At 34.9% G+C, this 23,181-nt stretch overlaps 1 protein-coding gene across 1 annotated transcript; it reads left to right on the forward strand.

The window, feature by feature from the left end:
* On the forward strand, window positions 2,225–6,286 carry LOC109359281. The gene is made up of 3 exons (XM_019603890.1): window positions 2,225–2,784; window positions 3,644–3,774; window positions 4,996–6,286. Exons 1-3 carry the CDS (start codon window positions 2,551–2,553, stop codon window positions 5,720–5,722), a joined length of 1,092 nt encoding a protein of 363 aa, XP_019459435.1. The 5' UTR covers window positions 2,225–2,550; the 3' UTR covers window positions 5,723–6,286.

Here is a 23,181-nt window from a genome sequence, read left to right on the forward strand (position 1 = left end):
ACAGAAAACAAACCAAAAAGGAAAGACCTAAAAAAACTAACAAAAAAGGAAAAATGGGCTACAGAAAGACAAAGTCTCGAGGAAAAATAAAAGAAAGATAAAAATTTGCTAGAAGGAAATAAGCCAAGAAAACTAGGAATAGAAAGCTGAAGGTGAAGCATGATGTCTTGCAAAGGAAGAAACCAAAAGTTTAATAAAAAGCATCATAAGTGTAGAACCCTTTGGAAAAAACTTGCAGAGTCCACTTTCTATTACTTTTCAGCTCCTATGGAAGAAAATTGGGGTCATAAGTTTTTTATTTTAAGAATGAGGGAAGAAAGAGGATGGAATTAGGGATGACAATTAAAACTGAATCCAACCCAAATTTAATGGGGAAAACCGATTTGATTGACTTCAAGTTCGAGTTTTACTCGAGTACAACTTTTGAGTTCGGGTTTAGATTGGGTATAGTTGATATCCCACCCTGAACTCGCCCCGAACCCAGTTAATATATGTAAAATTATAAAATTATACGTAAATACATATATAAAACCTACATATATACATGTTTTGGGCGGATTTCCATTGGGTTCGAGTTATCCGAACCCCGACGGGTTCTAGGTTGGTATCATTGTTTTCAACCCCACTTATTTCGGGTCCCAGTCCGGGTTTTGGATTTCGAGTTCGGGGTTGGGTTAGCACAAACTCGACCCAGACCCGTCGGTTGCCATTTCTGGATAGGGTGAGAAGAGATGGGAGAAACATTAAGGGTCTGTTTGCTTTCCAAAAATGTTTTCTATTTCTGTTTTATGTCAAAAAACAATTTTCATGTTCATTACCTGAAAACATGTTTGTTATTATATATTCATTTTCAAAACTCTTCACCCCTAAACTTCACAAATGAGAACAATCACTCTTAAAAATAAATCAATTTTAAATTTTAGTCACTAAATTAACTAAGTCATTGATTTTATAGGATATATTCATATTTTATACTTGTATTTTATTTTTTCATTGATCGATTTTATGTCAAAAATGCATTGAACATCATTATTGGACTTGGTCATTGACTATCACAAAGACACGTGGAAGGTCATAACGAGTATCATGCACTAGCAAGTGCTCTTGAGAAAGTTAAAATTAAAATAAATTAGTAACGTACAACTCCTCTATTATTTAATTCAGGGTGCAGTAATTTCATGGAATGTGAAAAATATTACCATATCAATCATCAAACTATTTTGACAATAATATTAGCAAGGGCAATGAAAAGTTGTCATGTTTAGAGAGAAAAAATAAGTTCTATTACGAAGATGAGTGGTGGTCTGAACTAGTGAGACATTAATAGATATTGATATTTTGTTGATTAGTAGAGTGTAATTGAAAATTATATTCCATCTATTTCATATTTTTTTTGTTTAAGGTTATGCACATAATTTAAGAGATTACTAATTGGTATAATATCATTTGACTAAAATAACCAAATTTAATGCACATTGAAAACTGAATTAAAAAATGAAAAAAAAGATGTGAAAGGATGAATAATAAATAAAGATATAGTTGGAAAATAAAATACAAAATATGTATTGAGTGTCTAAAATGTAAAAAGATTTCGAATAACATGAAAAAATTAAAACATATGGAAGGAATAGAGTAACAAAAGTGTTAAAAAATTTAAAAATACAACTCCTTCATTATTAAAAATGTTGGAAATAATATTTTTTCATTTTCAAAATTTCCGAAAATAGAACTCATGTTTTCTAAAATATGAAATGAAAACAATAATGCAAACATGTTTTCACTTTTATTTTATATTTTCATTGAAAATGAAAACATAAAATAGTTAAAGTAAACACACCCTTATATTTTTTTATTTTCAAAGTTGATGTTAATGACCCTAACATTATTATTATGTCTTCAAAGTAAATCAGATATTTTTGTCCAGCTTTTATATTACACATTGCTCATATGCTACTAACTAAAAATGAAAGTATATTAACAAACCTCATCATTATAATTATATTAGATATATTTATATATAAGTATGATTATAGATAACATCATCCAATACTATTCTCACCATTTAAGAGATTAAACTTAATATAAAACATCTTCTAGTTTTCATTATATTAATACAACCATCTATTATGAAAATATATACTACTTAATATATCAATATTTATAAGGACAGAGAATATTCTGAGTTCTAAAGAAGCTGGTGAATATTGTTTCTGACTGAGGAAAACAAACAAGGGGAGAGAAAAATAAAAAAAAGCTTCCATTTTTTCCGAGAAAAGTGGAACAAAAACGCTGACACAAGTTCGTCCCATTTTCGATCTGCATATTGCATTATCCTTAATCCCAAATCCACTATTCACATTTTCCATTCTCATTTTTTCACTTTCTGAATCAATTACCCTGTTCTGCAATCCTTTTACAACCATATTCACCAATATCAAATTTTCACGTCCTGAATCCCAATCCGATTCGATTTTTGGCCAATACCCATTTGAATCAACACACTAGAGAACAATCTTCAATGGGTTTGGGTTGTTGATTCTATAGAAAAAGATGGAAAGAGAAAAGTGGAACGAACATAAGAATAATGGGTATTATGATGAATTTCTTTGTGATGTTGATGGTGCTGTAGATCGAGACACACCCATCAGAGAACGTAGCCCTATGATTCCTCCTTCCATTTCTGTTTCTTCTTCTTCTTCTCCTTCTAGACCACTTGGTCATATAGAGCATCATGTTTCCAAATTTGACACTTTGGCTGGTATTGCAATCAAGTATGGTGTTGAGGTACATTTTATCAATATCAATTTTAATTTTTATTTATGTCCGTAATTAAGTTCCTTATTGTCTGTCTCATTTTGCCATGTTTTTTTATTGTCAATTGGTTTATGAGATGAAAACTTTTAATATTATATCAGAGCATTAATTCCACTTTTTTATTTTATTTGATGTCGTGGGTGTGAAGGGGCCAGGCAGGTTGGGAAGTAGGTCCCACATTGAGTGTCTTATGGTATCTACTATCTTATTGTTAATTGATTTTTGAAATGAAGTAATAATAATAATTTATATTATATATCAGCTTGATTGATTCTTCTTCCATAGGAGGTGTTAGAATTTGTGTTATGTATTATGCAAAGTAAATATCCATGTTTGTTTCTGTGAAAAAATGTTCCCTCCAATTTTAGTTCTTAGAAATGAAAAATTCTAATTGGGTTCCTACGGATTCTGAACCACGTTCTAAATGGTTCCTGTGGATTCTGTGGCGGTATTTGAGTTTCTCGGGGATAATGTTTGAATTTTCATTACAAAATCGAAGGGTGCGTGATGAATTTGGATAAATGTGCTCAGTATTATGTATATTTTTTATATGGTATCCTTTTTAAGTGTTTTGGTTTGTAACCCTCATATTTACAGGGGAAGATTTAATGGATGAAAGTCTTATCCTTGGGAATGGTTTTTGATATTTTTTGTTACATGATCTTATTCTCAAGTTGTTCATTAATATCATTGTTGATTACCCCCTCTCTACTTAGAAAGGAGGAACACATTGTGCTAGATTCTTCTTTTTTAGTTCTTTTATCAATTTGAGTTACTTAGTGAATTTACAATATCTTCTGCTCTCTTTTTTTGCTTTTGGAAATTGCAGGTCCCGGACATCAAAAAGATGAATGGGCTTGTTACAGATCATCAAATGTTTGCACTTAAAACTCTCCAAATTCCACTACCTGGAAGGCACCCTCCATCTCCTTGTTTATCAAATGGTTCTAGTACTATAGGGTATGTTTATCTCTATTGGGTTAAGGAACAACAACATTAATGCAATAAGCTTGGTCTTATCCTTTTTAGTATAATTATTCAAATATTTGAAGAGTGTCTTGTATGATTGAAACAAAAGCAAGAGGGGGGAGAGATTATGTTAGATTATATTTACTATCAGTGTATAAGCTTCACACTATTATCAAACTGGACAGTGCCACATCATTATAGAAATCGAACTTTTTCGCTTGTAGGAAAGGCTTTTAACTGTTTTTTAAGTATTTGACAACGTGTTCATGAGTTATGTACAAATCTTTGGACCATTATGCATCAAAATTAAATCATTATTTTTGTTATATAAGATGGTCAAACACTTTTGCTTTTAAATTGCTTGTACACATACTATCATACAAATTACAGCCTTTTTCCATTTATGTTCTATATCATACCAAAGTATTCTGTCCCCATCATGTTATTTTCTTTTTTCATACATAATGCTAGTATCCGAAAAAATGCTCGTATCAATCTGCATCTGTAGATCAATACAATGGTTGACTTCTATATTGCTCACTTTAAAGTTGTTATCATTTTGAATTTTTGATAACTGTGGAATCTATGTTTCTGAGGGTGAGGGAGTATCACCTTTAGGTTTTCATTTTTCCAACAGGCTTAATATTGTATTTAGGTACAGAAACTGTGATTTGATGCTTCAGCATAAAATTATGCAATGATTGTTCGATCCATGTAGCCGACCCCACCTAGTGGGATAAAGGCTTTTGGTGGTTGTTGTTGATTGTGACAGTTAGGTTTGCATAATAAAATGCAATGAAACAATGTAAAATCAGCTGATGATAGTAGGGGTCTTAGGGAACTGCAATATTAGAGACACTCTAGGTTTCATCCAACTTAGTTTAATAGAGGATCTTGCTTTGAAGAATGCTATGCAAAAATAGCATGCTAAAATAATATTATGCTGCCATGGTTCTGGGCCTTGTATTAACTTTGTCATAGTCTATCATCTGTATTAAATTATTTACCATATAAATTGCTACAGGTTAAAAGCTATGAAAAAGAATCACAGTTGAGTTGAAATTTCAGAAGAATTTTTCTGAGAAAATGTTTATAATTTCCCCCGTGTCTTCAACTTCCGTTGCATATTTTCTTTATAGTATCATTACTACTGATTGATTTCTTTCCTATCAGCATTTTAATCGCTAATAGCAATGAATGTTGTACCTTCAGGCATGGTAACTCTGACCACAGTTCACCTGATCTTGCACACCGTGAACTGCTTGAATCATTCTCATCCTTGAGAACGAAGTATTCTGGGCGGAAGGTCTCCCCAGCGATGAGCTCTTTACAGGGTTATTATGGACTTAAAGGGTCCTCTACATCCTCCGAGCACACACCTATGTCTGACCGACCCATGAGTCGTCACCGGAAATCTAAAAGTTTGGTCAATGTAATTTTGGAAGAGATTATGGAAAAGTGTGATACTGTACCAGCTGCTGGAGCCTGGGAAAGCGACTCCGATAAGCGGAATGATAAACTTGTCCGTAGGCGTCAGAAATCAGAAGCTGACTTTACCAGGATACCAGAGTTGCTCATGAGACCAGATAATAGCAGCAGTGGTGTTCTTCCATCGAGAACGGTAAAGGGCTTAGCTCTGAGGCAGAAAGCGTCTAGTCGAACCGCAACTGATTCTGAATCAAATGGTTTGAGTCCTGTGCCAATAGGTTTCGGGGATGCTTCTCTAACTGGTGGATCATCTGGTGTTAGGAAATCATCAAGTACATCAAATTTACAAGATCAGGATAACAATGGCTCCTCATCATCCATTTGGCCAACCTCAAGGTGGAATTTGAAACCAGATATACAGGCTTTTACAACTGCAACCATTGCAAAACCAATCTTTGATGGCTTGCCAAAGCCTATAACTGGCAGAAGAAATAAAGCTGCACTTGATTAATATACATAATTTATCAAAACAATTTTGATCCCCTTTGTCAGGTTATGGAATCATTAGCCGATACGCCAATGGGGAGATACTACCTGAACAGTGTAAACTAACGTACAAAGAAAACAAAAATATGGCGGACTAGTGCACTAGGGCATGAGGATGAGGAGAGTACTGATTTACAAGTAGAAAGAAAAGTAAAGTTAAATCATATATTACATTTATATATCTCTTTGGATTGTGGGCACTCATAAATATATCATAGTACTCCTTATAGAATATTTTTTAGTGAGCAAGAGCAGAATCTAGCACTCATAACTCTTAGTACACATTCTGTATGAGGTATTGATTTGGTTGCTTATAAATGGGATGATGCAGATAAAAACTTGTCCTCTCGCTTCCTTGTTTTGGTTGACCCAACTCAGAATGGTGCACCATGCTGCTGAAATTGATTTAAGTGTTTCTTTTTAGCTTTTTTATTTTGATTTTAGTGATGGTTGGAGAATAATGTTCTCAATGTGTTTCCACATTGATCAGTTCTGGTGAATGAAGTGTAGTTACAAAGTTGAGGATGAATACTAATATTTGTAAAACATCTATGTTGATGAATACTAATATTTGTAAAACATCTATGTTGATGAATACAATTATTTGTGATGGATTTGTTATAGCTGATATTAAAATTTCAATGAGTTGATTATTATGTTGAAGAAAACACAAGATTCATTGTCATATACCCAGAAGATTCTTGCCAAATAAAAACACTTTTTTAGGACATGTGATTTCACCAAAAAGAATTATTCCATTATTTTTTGCGGTCCAGTGTACAAGACTTCCACTTAGTCGGATGTCGGATCTGAGGATGATAAATATACACAACCTTATCCCTCACAAGTAGAGATGTTTCCAGAATTTGATCATGTAATCTATTGAACTAAGCTAAGCAACAACCTTACTATTGTATAAAGCTTATACCTTCTATACAAATCATTCCTTAAAAACATATATTAGAATACAAGTGTGTAATATTATATTTAATGACAATAAATTGATTATACAGTACTCTAATGATACATTAAGGTTATACTATAAGGTTGTAGTCATAAACATGTACATTTCATGCCAGCTTGTTGATCTACCTAATAATCTTGCCACGGTGCATTGATGTTTTTTTTTTAATTCAACCTTTTTGGAATGGATAATTCTATGAAACATGAGTTTTGTTAATTAGTGGAACACTAAAGAAAGAAAGCACTTTTAATGATATAATTTGTTTCCTCTAGTATACCATAGCTGAATAAGTGGCTAAATACAAGTTAATTTCTTAGTTCCTAAGAGATAAATGAGCAAGAATCACAGCACAGAAAGTAATAGGAGAGCATCATGAGAAAGAAAGGAGAAAGTAAATTTGGTCAATGAATACGACTTTTGATTAATCTCAAGAATGTGGCTATACAATGAAATGATGAATACATGAATGTATAAGGTTGGTGCAATTGTTGCTATTGCTGTAACAGAATCCAATAAGAGAATCTTCTTCCAAGGATTGGCTCTTACAACAGGAGAATGATCTCTACTGAACTGGGCTCTCGACTGTAAATTTTGTTGGAAGGGCAATAAAATGAGCATATTTGGTGAGTTTGTCCACAATAACCCAGATCAGTGTATGCCCAAGAGACATTAGCAAGTGTGTCACAAAGTCCATTGATAGGTCTTCCCAAACTTTTTCTAGAATAGGAAGTGGTTGTAACAGACCTTAATATTTTTTGGCAGGTATTTTTTGGTTTGACATACTGCATATTGGCAGACAAAATCCTTGATTTGTTTAGTAATGTCGGGACAAGCTCTAGCTAAGGTGGCCTTCCAACTTGATGACCTGCTATTGGTCTATCATGATATTCACGAATTAATGAGAGATGCAAGTTTTCCAAATCATATATAAAAATGTGTCCATTGTAGAATAAAAAGCCTTGAGAAAAATGATATTGTTTGTTCTCAATAGATTCTGACTCATGTTTGTTTACAATGGCATGTCCTTATGGCAAAGCAAAAGAAATTCCACAAACAACCTATAATATGATGAAAAAGGTGAGGACAAAGCTGCCATGATGGGAAGTTCCTCACTACATCATCGAGATAAGGCATCGGCAACCCGATTTGAGGTACCCGTTTTATACATGATAATATACTAAAATACGATTAATTTGGTTGTCCACTTATGTTGTTCCAGTGTTTGAAACTCTTGAGTCATTAAATGTCTTAAGCTTGTTGATCAGTATATATTGTAAATTGTGTTCCTATAAAGTATTGTCGCCATTTCTTAACATAATCGGTCATGACAAACATTTCTCGTACATATGTGAAGGAGTGTTGCATCCTGGTGGATATCCTTTTACTGAAGTAAGCAAGTGGATGCCCCTTCTGACGGAGGACAAGCCCGATGGCCACAACGGACGCATCGTTCTTAACAACAAAGGGTGTTGAAAAATGTGGAAGTTGTAATACTGGTGTTGTTGTCATATCATTATTAAGAAATGTAAAGGCGGATTGTGCTTCTATAGATCATTAAACTGTTATAATCTCAATAAGTTAATGAGGGGATCAGCGAGAGAGGTATAATGTCGAACAAACTTCCGATAGAATCTCATGAGGCTTAGGAAACCTCTGAGAGCCATGAGAGAATGAGGTGGTGGCCAATTCACTATTGCATGTATCTTATCAGGATCCGGTGTGACACCACCTACTGAGATGATATATCCGAGATAAGTAACAGATACAACACTGAAAGAGAGAGCACTTAGAAAGCTTGGCATGAAACTGATTAGTAACCAATAGGTCTAAAAATGACATGAAAATGAACTAAATGATTGATGAACAATATTTACACACTATTCTTAACCTTAATCTAGCAAGATTGATGATTCTTGGTATCTAATTCACTTTGTTTCACATGGTTTAGTGTTTTAGACTTTATTGGACTAATATTCGTAAAGAGTTAATTTGAGATTATTTGGCGTGATTAAATCTATTATCATTTTTATATAACATTTGACACCAATGATATTTTGGGTATTACGGAAGTGGAGGATATGTGTTGAAGTGAAGATTTTATTTTTATTTTAGGAGTTTTTATTTCTAAATTTGTTTTTAGTTTTGGGCTCATGTTTTAAGTCCATTTTCATTTTATGTGTTTTGGAGGGGTTAAATTCGGATTCTCCACTCAAAACACACACACTTTACATTCTATCATTTTGAAACATAAGGCATTATCGTTTTCCCTCTTTTGGCTCTGCTAGGGTTTCACTTCTTCTTCATTTTCATTTCGGTTTGTTCTTCCATTGCCATGGAATGCTAAATTTCTAGACTAAATTTCTTTAGTAATGTATCATAACTCTTGAGGTTTTGTTATTAATTCATTTTCGATTTCTTTACTATTGTTTTCTCTATCATATTTCTGAATGTGGTTGCTTAATCCTATTGTTTGGAAACTGGTTTGTGAGTTTATCTTTGTTTAGTTGGTTTACTCTCTAGTGCATGGACGCTTAGTTTATGTGAATTTGTAATGTTCCATGCTTATGCTGATTTCGCTTAGTTAAAGGCTTAGGTTGTGAAACTGTGCAAATTAGGAAGATGATATTTGGAATCTGAAATTAATCTTTTGAAGCCGAGGATTGAGTTGTGAACAAATGAACCAAAGGGATTTAGCTGTTTTATTACATTGCTTCACTGTTTTCTGAATCTGATTTATGTTCATACCATCCAACAACAAAAACCCCCTTATGTGTGTGAGTATAAGGTGTTTGAAGCTTTGCTTGAAAGATAATCCTTGGGAAACGACCTAGGAGTCACTTTCTAATACTGCAGTTTTTAATTGTAATATTATTTGCATCGCGTACGGCCTCGATCAAATTTGGCGCCGCTGTCGGGGATTATCGAATCTTGTCAAAGTTTCTTAGTATAGTTTAGTGTGTGTCTTAGAATAAGCATTATGTTTGGGTTTCAAAAGCTTCATATCTATTCACTGTGTGCTGTCTTATTTAGCCATTTGTCTATTGGTTGATTATGGTGAATTTTGGTTAATATAGTTGTGGTTGGAATTTTTGCATGAAACTTTGTTTCCATACTTATTTCATCACATATTGAATACTGGATGCATCATAGTTAGCCACCTTGCTGTTGGTTGTGAGATACAAACAAGTAGTGACTAGTTTTGTTGTTGATTTTCTATTTTGGGCATAACTTTTGAACCGTTAATCAGAATTGGACATATTATATATGCATTTGGGGTGGAAAAATCCAAGGATTCATTATGTACACAAATGTTCTTTTTACTATTTCCTGTTTATTTTACAAGTTTTATTTTCCAATTGTTTTGATTTTGTTGTATTTAGTTAAATTAGTTAGGCTTTGAGTTTTGTCTTGAAACGTTTTGCGGATGTTTCCTATGATATTAGGATTTTATTGATGCAAAGTTTTGGCTGATCACTAAAATTTAACATGTATTTCCCTTATTGTCCTACATGATTGTTACTATTGTATTTAGTGCATGGCTAGAGCAAATACTGATTCTTTACATCCAATAAATCCTCAAATTTATAGAAAAATCATAGGTTAGTTAGACAAGTTAGGAATTTAACTTTAGATAGTGAGTCTTTTCATCATAGTGTTAATCTTGCTGATAGTGATACTAATTTTGCTGTTTATGTGCATTCTACTGTCTCTATGCATTTTGTTGCATAATCTGATTCTGAGTATTTTGGAAATATGGTTGAACCACCTTAAATCCCACATGGGAGGACATTAAGTGAGCTAGTTGCACCTGATTTTACATATGAAAGCTTGTGTATCTAGTATCCCAATGAGGATGTGCCATATGTTCTCAAAACTGGACTAATCCATTTGTTGCCAAAGTTTCATGGACCTGTAGGTGAATGTTCTCATAAGTATCTTAAGGAGTTCTACATTGTATGTTCCACCATGAAACCTCGTGATGTATAAGAGGATCACATATGTCTGAAGGCCTTCCCACATTCACTTGAGGGTCCTGCAAAAGATTGGTTGTATTACTTGGCCATTGGTTCTATTACTAGTTGAGATGACCTGAAGAGAACCTTTCTTGAAAAATTCTTTCCTGCCTCCAGAACCACTGCAATTAGAAAATATATTTCTGGAATCAGACAACTACATGCATAAGGTTTATATGAATATTGCGAGAAATTCAAAAGGCTTTGTGTAAGGTGCCCCGTCATCAAATATTTGAACAACTCCTCTTGCAATATTTCTATGAGGATCTGAACATCATGAAGATGAATATCATTGATGCTGTTAGTGGTGGTGCACTTGAAGATATGACCCCTTTAGAGGCTAGAGGTTTGATTGAGAAGATGTCTTCCAACTCTCAATAGTTCAGTGCAAGAAGTAGTGATGCTATAATGGTAAGATGTGTCCATGATGTTGGGATAGATTCAGTGAGGCAAGATAAAGTTGAGAAAAAAATTGACTCCCTTTCCACCTTGGTCACTCAACTTGCCATGAATCACTAGAAACCTCCACTTGCATCACGAGATTGTGGCATTTGCATCGCAACTGGCCATTTGTTGATCGCCCTTCTCTTTTGGAGCCCAAAATTGGTGACCATCCTAAGGCCTATGCTGCAAATATTTACAACAACAGACCTCGACATCAACAACAAAATTATGAACCTTCATCTAGAATATACAATCATGGTTGGAGGAATCATCTGAATCTTAGATGGTCTGATCCTTCACAACCTCATCTAGGACCACCATTTCAGAACAATAATGCTGCAAAAAATATACCTTATGTGTCTCCTCCAATCCAACAGTAGAGGCAACAAGTTAATAATAATCCTTCTCCTGCACCTAGTGAACCTTCATTGAAAGAATTGGTGAGGCAGATGACATTGAAGAATATGCAATTCCAGCAAGAGACTAGAGCTTCCATTCAAAGACAAGAGTCCTCCATTCAGAATTTGACCACCCAGTTGGGACAAATGTCTACTTCAATAAACACATTGCACTCTCAGAATTATGATAAGTTGCCTTCCTATACTGTGGTCAACCTAAAGAATGTGAGTTTCATCACTCTAAGGTCAAGCAAATAGATTGAAGTTGATCTAGCTACATAAAAAATGAAGCAACCAATTTTACAAGAGGCTAAGACCACTAGCGAAGAAATTCATGCTAGTGAACCTTCCACAAGTGTTGTACAACCATCTTCCATTCCTCTTCCATTTCCTCCAAGAGTCATTTCAAGTAAGAAGATGGAAGAGGTAGACAAGGAGATCTTGGACACATTTAGAAAGTTAGAAGTGAACATACTTTTACTTGATGCAATCAAGCAAATTCCAAGATAAGTAAAATTTCTAAAGGAGTTGTGCACTCACAAGAGGTGGCTCAAAGGTAATGAGAGGATCAACTTGGGCAGAAATGTTTTCGCACTAATAGGTAAACCCGTTCCTCACATTCCTGAAAAGTGTAAGGACCCATGTACATATGTTGTATGGTGCATAATAGGTAATATCAAATTTGAGAATGCCATGCTAGATCTAGGAGTTTCGATTAATGTTATGGCCTATGTTTGTTTTCATGTCTCTTTAACTTGGACCTATGCAACCCACTAGTCTAGTGATTCAATTAGCAAACAAGAGTACTACCTAGCCTGCTGGTTTGATAGAGAATATCTTGGTTCGGGTTGGTGAACTTATTTTTCCTACTGATTTATATTCTCGATATAGAAGAGAGATCCTCCCATAACTCAGTTCCTATTATTTTTGGGAGGTTATTTTTTAGAACAGCCCGAACCAAGATAGATATCCATGCTGGAACATTATCTATGGAGTTTGGTGATATTGTGGTTCGGTTTAATATTTTTTATGTTATAAAGCATCCATATGAGAACCATTTTATGTTTGATATTGATTTACTTAATGAGTTAACTAATGAGCATATCTCTGATTTTCTTAATGTTTTTCATTCTATGTCATTAATAGACTCATACACTTGTCATACATGCACTGATTCTAAAATATGTAATTCTTGTATTGATGAGTTTCAGCATATTTCTGTTGATCCAGATTGCACTTACCCAATTGTTGTAGACACCATACATCAATATGGTTTACTTGTACAGGTGCAGGCTGTAGAATATATGTTTGCTGCTTTGGTTCCATCTGTTTTATAGGCACCTGTATTGGAGCTTAAGCCTTTTGCCTGAAAACCTCAAGTATGCTTACTTAGAGGATGATGAGAAGCTTCATTTTATTGTTTCTACCTCCCTTAATGTTGATCAAGAGGAGAAGTTGTTACAAGTGCTGAAGAAGCACAAGAGGGCAATTGGTTGGACCTTAGGTGATATCCTTGGTATTAGCTCATCCATATGCATGCATAAGATACTCTTGGAAGATGGAGATAAAATAGTGAGGCAACCACAAAAGAGACTCAATCAAGTCATCCTTGAGGCTGTGAAGAAAGAGGTCACAAAGCTTCTTCAAGCTGAGATTATATATCCCATTTTTTTATAGTCATTGTGTGAGCCCAATTCAGGTGGTTCCAAACAAGACATGAATTACAGTGGTGAGAAATGAGAGAGATGATTTGATTCCTACTAGAGTGCAGAACAATTAGAGAGTTTGCATTGATTATAAGAGGCTCAACAAAGCAACAAGAAAGGACCACTTTCCTTTGCCACTTATTGATCAGATGCTTGAGCGCTTAGCAGGTAAATCTCATTACTGTTTTCTTGATGGTTTTTCTGGGTATTTCCATATTCATATTGCTCCTAAGGATTAGGATAATACCACATTCACCTTCCCCTTTGACACTTTTGCATATAGGAGGATGCCTTTTGGCCTATGCAACACCCTTGGTACATTGCAGTAGTTTATGGTGAGCATTTTCAGTGATTTTTTAGAGAGTTTCATAAAGGTGTTTAAGGACGATTTCACTGTTTTTGGATAATCATTTGATGCATGTTTGGATAGTCTAGATAGAGTTCTGCATAAATGTATCAAAACTAACATTGTTCTGAATTACGAAAAATGTCATTTCATGGTAGAGCGGGGCATAATTTTGTGGCATGTGATCTCAAATAAGGGAATTGAGGTAGATCCTGCCAAGATAGATGTTATTTCACAATTGCCTTACCCCCCCCCCTCTTGTGTGCGAGAGGTTCCTTCTTTTCTTAGTCATGCAGGTTTCTATCGCATGTTCATTAAAGATTTTAGCAAGAAGGCTCTTTCGTATCCAACCTGTTGCAAAATGAGGTGGTCTTTGATTTTGATGAGAAATGTAGGGAGGTATTTGATTGCCTTAAGGGAGCCTTGACCACCACTCCTATTATCCAGGCACCTGATTGGACAATCTCTTTTGAGCTGATGTGTGATGCTTCTAATTATGCATTGAGGACTGTCCTTGCTCAAAAAGTGGACAAACTGCCTAGGGTAATTTATTATACTTCCATGACTTAAGATGTTGCACAAGCAAATTACACCAAAACTGAAAAAGAGCTTTTAGCTATTGTATTTGTTGTAGATAAGTTTAGGTCTTATTTACTTGGTTCTAGAATTATTATTTTCAATGACCATACAACTTTGAAGTGCTTATTGAAGAAAGCTGATTCTAAACCAAGGTTGATTAGATGGATGCTCTTGCTCCAAGAGTTTGATCTAGAGATCTGTGATAGGACTAGGGCACAAAATTTGGTGCATGACCACTTGAGTAGGATTGAGGGAGTTGTTCATATGATGCATATCAGAGATTATTTTCCTGATGAACAACTTTTGAATATTTCCATTTCTTTCCCCACCCCTTGGTTTGCTAACATTGTTAATTATTTGGTTGCATATGTTTTTCCTCCACATGCATATAGAGCTCAAAATGACAAAATTAAGAGTGATGCTAAATATTATGTTTGGGATGATCCCTATTTGTGGAGATTGTGTACTGATCAAGTTACTAGAAGATGCATTTCAAATCATAAGATTGAATCAGTCCTTCAATTTTGCAATTCTTCTGTAGTGGGTGGCCATCTTAGAACCCAAAGGACAACACGAAAGGTGCTTGCCTCTGGATTTTATTGGCCCACCATCTTCAAAGAGGCATGGAGGATTTGTAGCACTTGTGAGTAGTGTTAGAAAGCATGTGGTACTCTTTCTTTGAGACGAGAGATGCCTCAACAACCTATATTCTGCTTGCTATTGATTATGTTTCTTAATGAATGGATTTTTTTAGGTCTCGCATTTTTTTGCAGATTTGGCATACCCAGAGCCATTGTTAGTAACCAAAGCACCCACTTCTACAAATAGATCCATGCAAGCTATGCTCAAGAAATGTGGGGTTGTTCATAGAGTTTTCATACCTTATCACCCCCAATGTAATTGGCAAGCTGAGATTTCAAACAGAGAGATAAAGATGATCTTGGAGAAGGTGGTACAGCCTAACAGAAAGGATTGGAGCAACAAACTTGAAGATTCTCTTTGGGCACATAGGATTACTTACAAGGCACCCATAAGGAAGTATCCTTATCGGGTTGTCTTTGGTAAAACATGTCATCTTCCTATAGAGATAGAGCATTGTACATATTGGGCTGTGAAAACTTGTAAATTGGCTCTTGATTAAGCCGGTGAAGAAAGAAAGCACCAATTGAATGATCTCGATGAGATCCGCTTAGAAGCCTATGAGAACTTTAATTTCTACAAAGACAATAACAAAAGATTCCATGATAACTTGATTTCTAGAGAGGAATTTTTGGTTGGCCAAAAAATGTTGTTGTACAACTCTAGGCTTGGACTCATGAGTGGTAAGCTTCGTTCTAAGTGGATTGGTCCTTTTGTTGTTACTAATGTGTTTCCTTATGTTGCTGTAGAAATCAAAAGTGAATCCACAGATGAGAGCTTCAAGGTTAATGGGCATCGCCTCAAGCCTTTCCTCACAAATCCTTCCTTAGTGGATGAACTTGTGGAGGAGGGGACTAATTGGTGGAACCTGCTTTCCTCCTTCCATGAATAAGGGAGTTTCTTCTTTCTCTCATTCTCTAGTTTTTATTGCACTTGTCTAATTCAATTTATTGGTATGTATGTCTGGATATTCTGATTGTGGTACATTAGGATAATATGTAGTTTAAGTGTGGGGGGAGACTAGTGTAAGACGTAGGTTAGGTTGATGCATGCTTTTCTTTGATTTAGAGGTTTTGTTTAGGTTTGGACATTTTATCTCATACTTTCTTTCACTTAAGTCGTGATATCTTGTGGTGTGAATCCTGTTAGGTATCAATGGATAGAACACACCTAGAAGGAGGGGTTAAATAGGTGTAGTGAAGCTCAAGTTCCGCTTTATAGGTTTTTGTACACTTGCTGAAAAATTCCCACTTAATCGATTAAGCACTGCTCATAATCGATTAAGCACAGTAAAACAGAATGCGTAAAATCTTGTCTAACAGCTCTCTTGCACGGCATGTTACAAGAAATCAGGCATTGATATAACATATATTTTATACATAATTAAATTAGTTATAGCACAGAACCAGTATACAAATTATCATGTTATATAATGCAATATTACAACTTGAAATGTAAAAGAGAAAGGGATAGAAAAGATTGCGCAAGGAATTTATCTTGGTTCGTTTTGCGGTCCACTGCAAAACTACATCCAGGCCTCCCCTTCTGATCTTGGAGATTTTCTTCTTCACCATAGAACACAATGTATAGTTACATACACGCTTCCAATTACAAGACTCGAACGCTCCTTTCTTAGAACCCAAAGAACTTCGTCACCCTAGGTTTGACCTTTCCTAAAATCGCCTCCTAAGAAAACCTTTCTTACCGCGATTCGGCCTCATCCAAGGTATCGCTCTTTATCCCAAGACCTCCAAATCTTTGTACCTAACCGCAGCTAGGATTTTCCTAATCCTTGAATTACAATGCTTTGAGTTATGAATGAGTACTTAATACTCGGAGTATACAATAAAGATCAAAGACTAAAACCTAAGCAAGAACTCACAAGACTTCCTAGTCTAATATGAATGTACATGCATCAGGTTTCTGAAATTTTGCAATCATTAAAAACTATCTCTTTCTCCTAATGCAACATGCAATATTTTCTCCTAGATATGACAGTGAGCAACTCAAAAATATGCAGACAAAATGATGTAAAAATGTATGGATTCTTATGCCACATGTTGAGATTTCAGTTTAAGTAAAAAACTGTCTAAAGTCCCAATTAATCGATTAAGTGCCCATTTAATCGATTAATGGGTTGTTGAAAATAATTGTTTTCAGTTTTTCAATTTTCTGTTGAAAATGTGATTCTGTTAATCGATTAACACTATTCATAATCTATTAAATAGTGTTTGTTAATGGATTAATAGAATTCATAATCCATTAAGCAGTGTAAAATCAGCTTGTTAATGCATGGTGAACTACCTATATGATATATGCTCATGCAATACATGATTTCCAAATATAATACCTTTGATGCACAAAATCAATGTATTCAAATGCATGAACCTAATTATAATATATTTCTAGATGATGTCTCATTTTAGTAGATTAATTACTTTATTAAGTCTTGTTAGACTCACACCTAGGTTTACCTAACCTAGACTCAATATCTATGGCAAGCATCTTAGACTTCTAACAAGATAATAAAGAATTATAACCTAAGTCTAATAAGTCACCACTTGAGTCATCAACATGTTGTTTGTTGAATAATCTTCAAGCTTGTCTTCATGTTGGTCTTCATGATTGTCTTCATCAAAACATAGATCAATTTCCAATAGTGCACTTCACTTTCAAATCCATGCGTTTGTGTGTGTCAAGTTGCTTTTGAGAATTGAGAGGTTGAAACAATTGTGATAAACTTGCCCCTTGTGAGAATTTGAGCCTTAATTGTGGGTGGATTGTTGTATGCCATCTAATATTCTTTTTTGTGTGACTTCACTCTTGATTACTTGCACTCTAAAACTTGACTTGTTTCTTGTTGATACTTGATATTCACATGCACATATTGAAGTGATTTAGGCATTTCTTTTTAATAAACCACTTAGCCATATAAACCTACCTTGAAGGAATTTATCCTTAGATAGCCCCTTTGAGCCTTTTTACCATTTTCTTTGTTATTTAGCTCATAACAAGCTTATAAGTGACAACCATGATTGTCCTAACCTTAGACAAATTTGGAGCTTTGGAATTGTTTTGGGAATGTGTAGTAAGTAAGAAAGGGTGCATTATTCTTCAAATCGTGTGGATTCTTGGTTATGTCCTAATGATGGTTGATACAATCGTGTACATAAGTGTTAAAAAACGAACAAAAAATCAAAAATCAAAAATAAAAACAACAAAAAGAGAAGAAAAAGTGAATAAAAGGTTGAGTAAGGAAAAGAAGATTGGAATTAGAGATTTGGTCTTATTTTGGGGTGATTTTTACTTACTTTTTACTTATTCCCCATTGCTCCTCTATTCCATTTGGTTTTAGCTACATATGCCATATTTATCCTACCTTGTCTGTGGCCCCATTACAACCTTGAAAAATCATTTTGATCTTTATGTGTATGTGCTTACGATGTTGATGTTAGAGGCTTGTCAAGACTATAATTGTGTTTGTTTTATGAAGTGCTTTGAGTGTAAAAACTTGAAACCTAAGACACATGAGTGTAAACACTTTAGAGAACATATCTTATGAGGTTCTATCATTGTTGTAAATCGCCTCTTGGTATGATTGGTTCTTGGCATACTTGAATTTATTGGATGATGTTCATGAATATCTTGATTTGATTCTTTCACTCTTATGTGTTTAATTTTTCCCATTCCATTGCATTTCCTAGATTTCATTGTGAAGTATGTGATTTTCTTAGATATTTCATTTTCTAGTTTTTGGGACTCACTTTTGTGCATATCGGTTACACACTATTCGTAACCTTAATCTAGCATGATTGATGATTCTTGGTGCCTAATTGACTTTGTTTCACATGGTTTAGTGTTTTAGACTTTATTGGACTAATATTCCTAAAATGAGTTAATTTGGGATTATTTGGCCTGATTAAATCTATTATCATTTTCAGATCACATTTGGCACAATACCAATGACATTTTGGGCATTATGGAAATGGGGGATATGTGTTGAAGTGAATATTGTATTTTTATTTTAGGAGTTTTTATTTCTAAATTCAGTTTTAGTTTTGGGCCCATGTTTTAAGCCCATTTTCATTTTATGTGTTTTGGAGGGGTTAAATTCGGATTCCCCACTCAAAACACACACACACACTTTACATTCTATCATTTTGAAACATAAGGCATTTTCATTTTCTCTCTTTTGGCTCTGCTAGATTTTCACTTCTTCTTCTTTTTCATTTTCGATTTATTCTTCAATGAATGCTAAATTTATGGACTAAATTCCTTTGGTAATGTATCACAACTCTTAAGGCTTTGTTATTAATGCATTTTCGGTTTCTTTACTATCGTTTTCACTATCCTATTTCTGAATGTGGTTACTTAATCCTATTGTTTGGAAATTAGTTTGTGAGTTTATCTTCGTTTAGTTGATTTACTCTCTAGTGCATGAATGCTTAGTTTGTGTGAATTTGTTAATATTTCATGCTTATGCTGATTTCGCTTAGTTAAAGGCTTAGGTTGAGAAACTGTGTAAATTAGTAAAATGATATTTGGAATCTGAAATTAATCTTTTGAAACTGAGGATTGAGTTGTGAACAAACTAACAAAAGGAGTTTAGTCGTTTTATTACATTGCTTTATTGTTTTTTGAATCTGATTTATGTTTATACCATCCAACAACAAAAAATCCCCTTGTATGTGTGAGTATAAGGTGTTTGATGCTTAGCTTGAAAGATAATCCTTGGAAAACGACCTAGGAGTCACTTCCTAGTACTGCAGTTTTTAATTGTTATATTATTTGCATTGGGTATGACCTCGATCAATGATCATCCGAACAAATACTGTAGATAAGTAAATCATCAAAGAATATCAATACAAATCCTTGTAGATGTAGCCTTAAGAGGTCATTCATAGTCACCTGGAATGTGGATGACACATTAGTTAGCCCAAAGGACCTAACTAGGAATTCATAATGACCATCAAATGTTCGAAATGTTGTCTTGTGTGTATCCCCTGGTTGCACACGGATTTATGGTATCCCGACTGTAGATCAATTTTAGAAAAGACAATGGCACCACCAAATTCTTCCAACAACTCTTCAATGGTCAAGATTGAAAAACTGTCCCGAACAGTCAAAGCATTCAATGCCCTATAATCCATACAGAATCTCCATGTACCATATTTTTTAACAAGTAAAACTTGGGAAGAGAAAGGTTTGATACTCAGAGTTTTAAGCCCTCCTGTAACATCTCATTAATCATTGTTGTCATGGCTTCCTTTTGGTAGCGGGGGTATCTGTATGGTTTCAGTGAAATTAGGGTAGAGTTTGAGAGAAGGGTAATATGTTGGTCATCTGGTCTAGGTGGGGGTAGGCCTTATGGGGGTTTAAATAATGGTTGAAATGTAGAGGGGGTGGTGATTTCAGGGTGTAAGTCTGTCTGGGTAGGTATTTGAGGGTGAGGAAGTGTTTGTAAGGAATAGGAAAGTAATTGTGTGAAAGGAGGTGATAACATCTATGTGTATTAGGCGGTTTAATTGGTGTAACGTGGAGCGTGCACATGAGAGATCTGTTTCCCCTTAGAGTTTTTTAGTGTTTCACCCACCTTAAATGACATGATGGAATAGCAAAATTAGAGGTCATTTGTCCAAGTGTACACAACCACTCAATCCTTAGCCAACGTCCACTTATTTGATGAGAAGTAAATAAAAATGGATGTGAAATAACTGATTCTACAGCATAATCAAAATGTTTGAACACAACCCCGTATAATAGATATGTGCACCATTTCCCACCATGCCCAGAAATTGTGGTGTTGGGGAACCTGTAGTTGTAAGTAATGTGCCAACCTTGGTTGAATGACATTATATGAGCTTCTAGTGTCTACCAAAACCATAACTGGATGTTCTGCTATAGAGCCTTGAAACCTCAGTGTTTTGGGAGAGGGTTGCCCCTCCAAGGCTGGTTCAGAGAGTTTAAAATGAATAAGCTCATCTTGGGTTTGTTGGGGTTCAACATCCATATTTTGAAGGTTGGGTGGAAACGTCTCTATTTCCGTAGGGTAATCATCCACCAAGAGTAGTAAAAAATATTGGCACTTATGAGCTGCATGAAATTTATCTTTTGTGGATGTTTTGGTTGAGTCAGTGGTACTTGGGTGTGGAAGTGTTTAGTCTACTGTAAGTAATTGTAGGATTCAGGTGTGTGTAGCGAGGCTGCTTAGGGAAATACAATTTAGAGTCTTTAATTTTTTATTCATCCAATTTGGTTTGGCCTAATCCTTCAGCAATATTAGTGGGCCACAAAATATCCAGTTCTTTCCTGATTTCTAATACTAGTCTAGACAGAAAATAATTTAAAATTACCTCTAGGGAGAGACCCTGAATTCTGTTACATATCATCTCAAATTGATGTTGGTATTCGGCCATAGAACTAGTTTGACGAAGCTTCAACAATGTCGCATGGTGATTTTCATAGCATGATGGTCCAAAGTGAATCTCCAAAGATCTGGTAATACTTTATTAATCGTTAATATTTGAATATAAGAAGGCTCATTTGAACCAACTTAGTGCTTCACCCTTCATATAAAATGAAATAAGCTGCATACGTTGTTCTAGTGGAACCTGATACAGTTGAAAAAATTGTTCTGCCTGGAATAACCAACCTAAAGGCATAGATCCATCAAAATGTTTAATTGTAACATTGGGGGACGTGGTTGTTGAGGGGAAGTGAAGGTAGGGTTGAAAGTCGGTCTAATATATGTGGAATGAGGGGAGAAGAATGGAGGGACTGGAAAGGGCGTGTAAAATGGGTGGGGGGGCTAGTGAGGCTGGTGGTGATTGAGTTGGGGGTTAGGGTTAGGGTTTGAGTGTGTAATGTGGGAGAAAGATGGTAGGTTGTGAGGGTCACGTGGTTGAGGTGGAACAAAAGAAATACCTACAATATTTTTTGTGATGGATCTGAGGGATTCATCAATGGCTTCATGTCTTACATCCTGATGGTCCTTGTTCTCTTGTAGTTTTTCTGCAAAAAATTGCAAAAGAGATTCATCTATGTCTTTGGAGTTTTTAGGAGGCATAAGTCAAGAACGAAAGCACCAAAATGATATGAAATTTTATGGAAGATGAGTAGTTATAATAGCAAGGAAATTAATTAGCTAACCAAATAAAGAAAATACTGAATAATACTTCATTGATTCTATTATGTAGCTGCAGCCTACTCCATATACCTATTGCAAGTAGTTTTTAGGGTTTCCATCCTAAATTAGGCTCATATATTAGGCCCAATATTTTAATTGAAATTAAACAACTGGAATTGCAATTAAATTCATCCAACATAATCTGCAAGTCATTTAACCCTTTGTCCATTACTTTTGGGTCTAATTGGGCCTTTTGTGTTTGGGCTGCTATTATAATCACACTAGAGTCGACTAGATGAATTGAATGATGTGAAATTTCTATCATATTGTCATTATGCAATAAAATTTGCACCTTTCACATAAATTTTACTAGATTTCTCAAGCTTTCATGACCATCATTAGATCTTGTGTGAGACAATTAGATCAATTCTCCCACCAATTTCTGATATAATTTTGTTAAGTGTCAAAATATCATAATTGAACTACCACTTTTACGGTACTTTACCTCATGATTTAGTCCAATTATCGGAAAATTGATCGTAAAGGTAACTTATGATGTGAATTATCGGATTTTACTTTTACAATGTTTGTGCTGGCCAAAAAGTAGAGGAATCAGTTCAAAAAGTAATGTTTCCAGACAAGAGCGACCCAAGCTCAACGTAGAAATCATGTCCATGAAGCCATGCACAACGCAATCTTCGCGTTGGGCAAAAATAGAAGCATGTAGAAGCCACTCCTAATACAATACTTGTGTTGAGCAAAATCAGGGAGAAAATTTAGCGTAGATACTGTTCTAAAACCTCCCATCGAAAATCTTATGCCAAACAAAATTGGGTAATATCGTGTAGCGCATTATGGCTAGGTAGGTCAAGGTTCCACCAGACGAGGTGTTGCGCCCAACGAACTCCTTGCGCTGGGCAAAAATGGCATGATTTAATCTCTTTAAAAGAACATCAAGTTGAACACTATAGATACACATTTGAGCACAACACTTCTTATTCAATATTTTCTTAGTTCTTAGGCTAATTTAGCTCAAATTAAGGTGTAGAAGCAAAGGGGAAAGACTAGAGGGGCTAATCCATGCCTATTTAAGTGATAATTCTTTCTCATATGAGTGTAATTTCTCTTTTTGTCTTTTTTTTTAGTTACCATGGCTATGAGTAGCTAAGCTATTCCTTGTTGGGATTGAATATAATAAGATCTTGATAT

Source organism: Lupinus angustifolius, chromosome LG11 (assembly GCF_001865875.1).
Source record: "Lupinus angustifolius cultivar Tanjil chromosome LG11, LupAngTanjil_v1.0, whole genome shotgun sequence".
NCBI classification, from domain to species: Eukaryota; Viridiplantae; Streptophyta; class Magnoliopsida; order Fabales; family Fabaceae; genus Lupinus; species Lupinus angustifolius.

What these genes read in the sequence shown, in the direction of transcription:
- LOC109359281 (XM_019603890.1), top strand. Translation starts at nt 2,551, where the DNA reads ATGGAAAGAGAAAAGTGGAACGAACATAAGAATAATGGGTATTATGAT. An exon ending in CAATCAAGTATGGTGTTGAG is followed by an intron (nt 2,785 to 3,643) that starts GTACATTTTATC and finishes TGGAAATTGCAG; the next exon opens with GTCCCGGACATCAAAAAGAT. An exon ending in AATGGTTCTAGTACTATAGG is followed by an intron (nt 3,775 to 4,995) that starts GTATGTTTATCT and finishes TTGTACCTTCAG; the next exon opens with GCATGGTAACTCTGACCACA.